This window comes from Hemiscyllium ocellatum, chromosome 12 (assembly GCF_020745735.1).
Source record: "Hemiscyllium ocellatum isolate sHemOce1 chromosome 12, sHemOce1.pat.X.cur, whole genome shotgun sequence".
In the NCBI taxonomy this organism is placed as follows: domain Eukaryota; kingdom Metazoa; phylum Chordata; class Chondrichthyes; order Orectolobiformes; family Hemiscylliidae; genus Hemiscyllium; species Hemiscyllium ocellatum.
In genome coordinates this window covers 36,113,851-36,123,399 of record NC_083412.1, presented here as the reverse complement: position 1 = coordinate 36,123,399, position 9,549 = coordinate 36,113,851, and the positions used below count along the sequence as shown (strand labels likewise).

Below are 9,549 nucleotides of genomic sequence, written 5' to 3'. Positions count from 1 at the left end.
GCGATAACATTGGCTGTAACTGTATCACATTCGAGAGGCATCAGAAAAATGTGAAATCAGCAACTTAAGTGTAAGAGACATTCCGATTTGAGAGTTGGAAGACAATTGGAGTGCTTGTGAAAATAGTGATCTTGAATCACTTTTGTTGCAAAATATAGTTGAGGTACAATATGGGATCGATAACCTACCACCCAGCACACTGTGGTCCTCACATGCGCCCCTTTCATACCCTTGCCCCTCTTTCGGAAAGAAGCTCACGGTTGCCGGCCTCCGCGTGCGCACTAAGTTTCCCCTGCGCGGCTCTTGCCGGTGTCCGCATGCGCACTAAGCTTCCCTGCACGGCTCTTGCCGGTGTCCGCATGCGCACTAAGCTTCCCTGCACGGCGGTTGCTAGTGTCCGCATGCGCACGGTGCGCCTTCCCCCCATTGCGGGATGCAGACCGTTGCCGGCCTCCGCATGCGCATGGAGCGCCTTCCCCTTGCCTGAGAGCAGACGGTTGCCGGGCGCCACTGGCAGACCTATTCCCAGCAGACAGTGCGGCGATGTTGTGCAGCCGCCGCCATGTTGACTGAGGCGCGTGTGAAGCAGCTTTGGAGGTGAGAGCCGGGACGGGGACGAGACGAGACGAACCGAATCGCGCCGCAGGAACCCGGTTAGGGCCGCAGCCGGAGCTTGGACCTCTGACAGAGCAGAGTGAGCACGGTGACCCTTCCCCCCCTTCCCTCCCCCGGCACCGGCAGCATGGAAGCCGTCAACGCCTTTAACGATGAGGTGAGTGCGAGCAGGAGCCGCTCGGCTGGCCTTTATCTCTCGTCTCCTCGCCGCCGCTGGATGGGAGCAGGGAAAATGTCAGCCGAAACCGAGCTTTATTCTCCTTCTCCCCTACTCTTCCCCCCCCCCCCCCCTCCTCCTCCTCCTCTCTCAGTAGGCCGTCACATTATTGTCTGAGTGGAGGAGCTGGGTGGGAATAGGCCCGGTGTTGGTGAACAATCAGAAGATGGAGGCGGCGGGCTGAGCGCGGTGCGCCATGGCGGCGGGCCCGCTCTGCGGCGGATACGTTTATTTCGATTGAAGCAGCCGTGTCAGCCTCAAGGGCGGCAGCCCGGCCTCCTATTTTGGGCTGGGGAGCGGGGCGAGGCAGGACATTCAATCCTGTCCCCATCTCTCTCTCTCTCTGTGCCTCTTCCTCCGCTTTGCGGTGCGGCATTGCAGCCGATCGTTGTTGCCAGGTCAAGCAGGGCGACAGGCGGTTGGTTGCTATTGTGTTGTCCTATTAGAGTGTGTGTGGGTGTGTGTGTGTGTTTTAGCGAAAGGTGGAGTCCTGTCAGGCCCGAGGACTGAGTGAGGACAATGTCTCCCTCCGCTCCCTCGACCTGGGCTCAGTTCGCGGTTTAAGGAGGCTGGATCGCGGCCTACACAGCGCCGCGCCAAACCATTCCGTCGGCCCTTTTTGGCACCCTTCAGTTTTTCTCAAAAAGTTAGCTTATTTTTATAATTGGTTTGGACTTTCTACCATTCGTATCGTTTGTTACTTCAAACGCGACATCGTTTGAAGTCTGATTTACTGCAGTAACGTATTTTGATCTCACATGGTCATCAGTCAATAGTATTTACCAGGATTGAACAAAACACCTCAACCAGTACTTATCAATTTTTGAATTTTAGCTTATTGTGTAATTTTTCGATGTTTATGGAAGACATGCTATTTAGCTTTAAATAGCATGTATAAGTTGACGATAAGTCCGCTTCTTTAGCACCTCTTTCTTTGCTTTGGATAACACAATTATCCAAATTTCTTTTGTTTGCAGTGTCTCAAATTATTAGGTGATATGGGGAGGGATTCTATTATTTCTCAGTGGCTTGATCATTTGGTCAGAAGCTGGTGTTATAACATGGAGGGACTAATACATTAAATCAATCCTTGTTTTTCAGATGTATTGGAAGACTTTTATTTTACAGTTAAAATTATTAAAACAAAGTTTACTTGTGTTTGTTTCAATATGCCATATTTCAGATCTGACATTTGTCCCCATTCCAAAACAATAATTTGACTGAGTGTGTGAAAGTAATATACAGAAAGAAAGCTAGCATTTGTAGGATATCCAGTACTGCTAAATACTGATTTCTTATTTAGCTGCACCCCCTACTATGTTTGGATTAAAGGAGCAGTGATCATCATTGGTATTTGCTTCATCAGGTGTGTCCTGGATGCAAATTAATATAAGCAGGAGATGGAGATTAAATATTAGGCAGAAAGGGGTAGACTGTGGAAGTGGCAAATAAATACTAAGAATGAGTAGAGTTGAGAAATCATAAGATTTGAGTTACTTTTGTTACATACCTAGGTACAGCAAAATGTTTTGATTTGTGTGTAGTACAGGCAGGTCATACCATACAAATGCTTTTAGGGTAATAGAATAGAGCAAAGAATACTATGTTATGGTTGCAGAGAAGGTGCACATTAAATTTAAAATTTGAGGTCCATTCAGAAATCTAATAACAACAGAGAAGCAGCTGTTCTTGAATCTGTTTTTACCTGTATGTAAACTATTATATCTTATGCCGGAAGGAAGAGGGTGGAAGAGAGTGGTCTTTGATTAAGTTGGCTGACTTCATGAAGCAACGAGAAGTGTAGATGGAACCAACAGGTGGAAGGTTGGTTTGTGGATGGATGAGGCTGCATTCACAATTCTCTTTTTTTTAATGAGTCTGGGCAAAGCAGTTGCCATACCAAGCTGTGGTGCATCTGGATGGAACTCTTTCTATTGTGCATCTACAAAAATTGATAAGAGTCTTGAATAGATATGCTGAATTTCCTTTGCCTCCTGAGGAAGTAGAGGCATTGTTGTGTTTTCTTGACTGTTACATCGTGGGTGGACCAGGAGTGATTGGTGATCATCACTCCTAGGAACTTGGCACTCCTGACCATCTCCATCTCAGCACCATTGATGTAGACACTCCATCTTCCTGAAGTCAATGACCAGCTCTTTTGTTTTGCTGACGTTGAGGGAGAGATTATCTTTGCACGATATCTTCAAGAACCCTCGCTTACAACTGTGGTGTTGTCAGCAAACTTGTAGATAGAGTTAGGATGAAATTTGGCGACAGCCATGTATATGGAATATAGTAGGGAGCTGAGTATGCAGCCTTGCAGGGCGTTAGCTTTGCGGATTATTATGGGGGAGATGTTGTTGCCTATTCTTACTGTTTACGGTCTGTGGGCCAGGACGTCAATGATTCGGTTGCAGAGAGCAGAGACCTAGATCTTGAAGTTTGGAAAAAAGTTTGGTTGGAATTATATTTTAGGTGAAACCGTTGTCAGTAAGTAGGGAGTCTGACTTTGGTATTCTTGTTATCCAGATGTTCCAGGAATGAGTGGAAGGAGAGAGTGGAAGAAAGTTTGATGGGAACCTAAGGTGAATGTGGATAGGCAGGCTGAAAGCTTCAGGATAGGAATGGAGAGAGTTGGTGTTGAGGTACAGCTGGGTGTACTCGTTTGACTTAAAACTGAGTGTTTTCACATGTTACTGGTGGTATTATGTGCAATAGAATTCAAGGGTGGAACCTTGCAGGATGCCAGAGGTAAAAATGTTGGATTGAGAAGAGAGAAGCCTTGAAGATTTCGAAGTGTGAATACTGGAGAACTTCTGAAAGTAAACATCGTGCAAATAATCTTATAAAGGTTATTGAGATCCCAATAGAGATCTCTAATGATTAGAGAAAATAAAAATCCACATTCATTTTCAGTAAACGTTATATTCAATGCATTAATAAAAGTAAATGATATAACTTAACACTCTAGTTAAAGAGGAAAAGGCCACTTGCTCCCTTGAGCTAACCCTGTCATTCAATAAGAACATATTTGATTCCTCCACATTACTGCCTGCTGTGAAAATCTTTCATTGTCTTGCTTACCAATAATTTATGTACTTGATTTATTTATTGTTGCATGTACTGAGGTACAATGAAAAGCTTTGTTTACGAGCAGTACAAGCATATCATAGTAAGCAAGGATGTACAGATCAAAAGACTTAGACAGGGGCAAACAGATTACATTGAGCAGATTATGTGCTAGGCGAGATCAGCTTGAGCAAGGTCAGCATTATGTGATGCTCAAGTATCCATTCATCAGTTGACTAACAGCTGGGAAAAAGCTGTTCCTGAACCTGTTGGCGTGTGTTCAGACTTCTGTCTTCTACCTGACAGAAGTTGTAGGAGATCACAATTGGGATGTGATGGGTCTTTAATGATATTAGCCTTTCCACAACAGCGAACCATGTCAATGAAGTCCGTGATCTTTGCCCCTACTGAACCCATGGAGTCAATTTCATACTCGTGACCTTCACACTTGCTTTCCTGTCTTTCTTGGTATGATCACCAAATTTAGCAGCCATACCATTAGTTAGTTCTTCCAAGCTATTTGTGTAAGTTATTAAATGTTTAGGTTGCACCTATTGTTCCTTGTGGCGCACCAATTATTATATTAACCAACCAGAAAATAATTCATTTATGCTACTGTTTCCTATTATCTAGCGAATCTTCTATCCATGCCAATGTGCTAACCCCTACTACACGAGGTATTGTTTTCTGCATTCAACTTTAACTTCACTTTTTTTAAAAAAAAATTATATACACTTGTCCACAGCACGCATTACTCCTACTTCAAAGAATAATGGTGAGAGTGGAGATAAAAGGGTCTTTTCTGAATGGAAGCCAGTCACAAGTAGTACTCCACAAGGACCACAGCTTTTCAAGTTGTACATGAATGATCTGGATGAAGGAAATGATGGCATTCTACTTACGTTTGCAGATGACACAAAGATAGGTAGAGGGGCATGTCGTATTAAGGAGGCAGGAAGGCTTCAGAAAGATTTAGACAGGTTAGGAGAATTGGCTAAGAAGTGACATGAAATACAATGTCGGAAAGTGTTTGATCATGCACTTTGGTCGGAAGAATAGAGGCATTGACTATTTTCTAAGTGGGGAGAAAATTCAGAAATCTGAAGTATAAAGGGACTTTATATAGTCTAAGAATCTTTTAAAGTAAACTTGCAGGTAGAGTCAGTAATTAGGAAGCCAAATACAATGTTGTCATTCAGCTCGAGCGGGCTAGAATGTAAAAGCAGGGATGTACTTCTGAGGCTTATAAGGCTCAGGTCTGGCCAGATTTAGAGTATTGTGAGCAACTTTGCACCCATGTCTCAGGAAGGATGTATTGGCCCTGGAGCAGGTTCACGAGAATGATTTCTGGAATGAAATGTTAAATATATGAAGAACATTTGAGGACCTTGCGACCGTACTCTGTGGAGTTTAGAAGGACGAGGGGGGATTGAATTGAAACTTACGGAATTCCTATTTGGCCTGGACAGAGTGGTTGTTGGATGTTGGGGAGATTTTCTATCGGCAAGAGAGACGAGGACCCGAGGGCACAGCTTGTGAGTAAAGAGAATACCCTTCAAAACAGAGATAAGAAGAAACTTCTTTTGTGAAAGAGTCGTGAATCTGGAATTTATTGCAGCAGAAGTTAGTGAGGCCAGGTCATTAAGTATATTTAAGGCAGAGATAAGATATGTTCTTAATTACCAAGGGGATCAAAGGTTATGGGGAGAAAGCAGCAAAATGGTGTTGAAAATCCTATTAGTCATGATCGAATGGTAGAGCAGACTCAGTGGGCCAATAACACAATTTCTGCTCCAGTGGTCTTGTGAATAATTCCAAAATATGCACTTCTCTTTTTGGAAATATTTTCTGGAATTGACTTGATTTTTTTCATCCGCTGTCCAACTATTCTCCAATGCAGCAAGGTCATGGTGATCATCAGTTATCATTTCAGGTTTCACTTGGCTAAGAGAACCTCCAACACATTGTGACTATGGGCTTGGGTTTGACTACATTTGTGGTTTGAAAATCAGTGACATCTCTGATTATTTATTGTCTGTTTTCTTTGTCCCAACTTTAGTGAGGCACAGCTCCTAACAGACACTGTCTGTTCCCCACCCCGCGCTCTCTCTGTCTCTCTCTCTCTCTCTCTTTTATCTTCACCCCCCCCCCCCCCCCCCCCCCCCCCCCTTCCAACCTTCTGAAAGCTCATGATGGTTATTGTGGAATTTTCTTCTAGTAACAACCTAGGTAAATCTTTCAGTCTCCTTTTCCTTCATGAACATGAAACTTGAGATCCCACCTGCTTTCTAGTGTTAACACTGTTAATAATTTTTTCTGCTTAAGGTGCAGGATTGGCTAACATGTATTCTTTTTGTCCCTTAGTTGCAGCTTTTTGCGCCATCTCTGTTCCTAAACTGAATTACTGACCGTCTTTTTCTGAGGTGCTAACACAAAAATTGAAAACTCGCTAACCCTGGCAACCCATTGCATTGCAATATGGCATGCATTGAATGTTCCAAATAAATGTAAACCATCTGTTGCTTTCAAAATTTAGCCTTCAAACTCTGGGATGCCATTCAATAATTTACATTTCTAATGATGTCAGGACAATTCTTCTGATTATTACTGATTGTACCCTTATTTACAAGACTGCTTTTAATTTTTTAGCTGTGAGTTTCATTAATTTAAATTTTTCTTGAGGTAAATGTAGGCCACCTGGCTCATCACAAGCCTTGAAATGTCATTTATCAGTGAAGTTTTTTTTCTAATTCTGAGCTCATCAAATCCTCTGAACTGTAATTTTCCTAAGTCTGATGAGAGTACCTCAGCCAAGTCTCCAGTTAACGATAATCCCAGCTTTCTTTAATGCAAAACTATTGACTTAGAATAAAACAACATTTATTAAATCAAGATGTAGAACTGGTTAGCACATAGTTTGTATTATGAAAGTATAAATGCTTATCCCTCTAAAGAACCGAAAGCAGACACACTGTAAGGCAAACAGCAATAAAAAATGATTTCTCTATGTTGTGATTCACTTCGGAGGACAAAACTTATTGATCATTTGTGGTTCATTCTGTTAAGGAGTGGAAGAGATAAAGTCTGATATATTCAGGTGGTTATCAATCTGGTGTTTTGGCATACAATGGTCACTAGGTGCATGCAGTTGACTTTGGTCTTGGCAGGTGCAGTTTGTATAGGAACAGCCATCACCAAGTCTTCTACATACCCTTTAATGAGGACTATCCGGATTCACATTGGACACAATAGGGGTGTTTCAGAAACATGGCAGAGATGAGCCTTTCCTCAATAGCTCAATTTTCAGTTGGGGAAAGCCTATCTGCAGGTAAAATACTTGAAGAAAGGCCATCATAAAATCCAGAAAGATTTCTAAGAAGTGTGTGCAAGCAATTAGCTGAAGTCAGGCAATTTCACATTCTTAAAATAAAATGTTCTAATATGTTTAATTGATCTCTGAAAACGTCACCTCCATTGAACGTGAAATGAATAAGATTTTCCATAAACTTCCAAAATTTGTTTTCAAAGATTTGAATGTGAAGTCTGCTGCATCGCAGATGTTTTGCCATTAGATATTAAGGGCCTAAGTGGTTATTTAGTATATGAGTTTTCCGATACTTTGCAATAGAGCTAGAGCATTTCAAAATTTTGATTGTTTAATGACATGTACAGGTTTGGACACTGGTTATTACTACATAAAGTTCTGACTTCTCCATGATTGAAATGATATTCATACTAGTAGCTTATAGACAGAATGGAGTTATTTCAGTCATTGAGCTAGCGAAAAAAAGTTACATAAATATATGAATATCGCTAATGCTGGAAGAACAAAGAAGAATGATAGAAGGTATTTTAAACCATGGAATATATTACCACAACAGGCCATAACAGTCACTATTATATTCAAAAAAGGTAATTTGATAAATATTCAAAGAAAGAATTGAATGAGTTGTGAAGAAAAGGCAGGGGATGAGACTAGAACAAGCATGAGATGTGTGTGTGCATGATGGACCAAGTTGATGTGCTCTGTTTATTGGAGAAAAAAACTACTTGAAGTGTACGCAAATCCTAGACTTTGTGCGTCACAATCCTTGGTACTAAAGGTTTGCAATAATTGATAAATGTTGCTAAGGAATGTTTATAATATTGTGATATGTTTTTTAAAAACAATTCCTGGAGTGAGGCTGATTCTAGCAATACTGCATTTCTTGTCCATCTTGAGTTTCCTTGAGAGTTGAAGATGATGTTTCACCATTTATCATTGTGATCCTTCCCTATGAAACATTCTGATCTGTCTGCATGAGCTGCTTTTGACATCAGTGAAGGAATGTAGATCTGTTATGTTGCAATATATGTAACAGGGTGGTACTTGCTTTGAACAGTTGTATCCCGAAGGTCATACATGTCACAACGCACCACTGGCAAAGTTGATATTGAATTTGACTATATGGTGGTTTAAAAAAAACGGATCTGTTCTGGTGTGTTGTAGCTTGAATTTTATTACATTCCTGACTTGGATCATCTTGGTTGCGGAGTCTTGTGGGATTGGGACATAAACATTTGGTGCAAAATACACAAAATAGCTGTGATGATATGGCCAGATCAGTAAATCATCTCGTGAACAATTACCTGTGAGATGTTGAGGCATTAGGCAATAATATTGCTGTTCATGATTGTGAAAGATTGTTTAGCTGCTGTGGGTCATTTTGTCTGCCTGTCTGTGAATGGAGCTGAACAGTTGAGCCACCTTAAAACAACCTGATGTGATGCTATGGTGAAGGAAAGATCTCAACCATCTTCAGGTATTTCAGAAATGGGGTGTGAATTCCAGACATCAACATTAATATACAAACTCCTGATCACCACTCTTTCATTGTAGTGGTATGGAGATGAGGTAAAACACCACAAGGAGAGATCACCACTACAATTCACTGACATCCAAACATATCTTCACTATTTTAGCCTCTTGTGGATAAAGGGCAGCCATTCCATTAGCTTTGATTGCTTTGGTACCTGTTCCCATCCCGTCCTTTACAAACTTGGATGGGCAATTGTTACTTTATTGCCAGTTGTTTTCTGAAGCTCTAGTTCACAATGTTTCTTTGAATTTGAAAATGTTTTATTGATTATCTTATTTTCCTCCAAGCAACCAATTACAATGCCCCGTCACACAGCCTCCTCCAATTCCATGCCCTTTCATCACTGAATCCTTTTATGACATCTTAGCAATTTTTAAAAATTAAAGTCCACATATACAACATCCACAAGACTTGCCTGATCCAGGATACTTCTTTCTCAAAAAATGCAGTTTGATTAATCAGACATGACTGATTTGGATAATCATTTGAGTTCTCATTCCCTCAATTTGGAATCATTTTTAACAATCCTTTGAAATTGTAAAATTCCTGCTGTTGGGAAAATTAGGATTCATACATTTTCAGTTTCTTCCTTTTTTTTAAATACTCTGAAATGAAATTAGTTGTTCACTAATTCACCTGCCTCAAATTGAATCCTCTTTAAAATCTTGCAGTGGAAACCTAAGTTTGGAAACCTAACCTAGGATGCATGTGCATCATTGTTTATGATACTCTTGCGTATACTATATTTCTAATTAACTAACGCAAATACACAACATTTTAAGAGTGACA

General features: G+C 41.1%; 1 protein-coding gene across 3 annotated transcripts in view; it reads left to right on the top strand.

Moving 5' to 3' along the window:
• The first annotated feature begins 483 nt into the window (after nt 1-483).
• Nucleotides 484-9,549, top strand: part of scaf4a (SR-related CTD-associated factor 4a) — an 85,327-nt gene continuing 76,261 nt past the window's right edge. For 2 of the 3 annotated variants that reach the window (XM_060833511.1, XM_060833509.1), the window contains exon 1: nt 484-772. In XM_060833511.1, coding sequence (XP_060689494.1) covers nt 743-772 — 30 coding nt within the window. In that variant the 5' untranslated portion in view covers nt 484-742. The remainder of the gene's footprint in view (nt 773-9,549) is intronic. The other variant, XM_060833510.1, reaches the window with a different exon arrangement.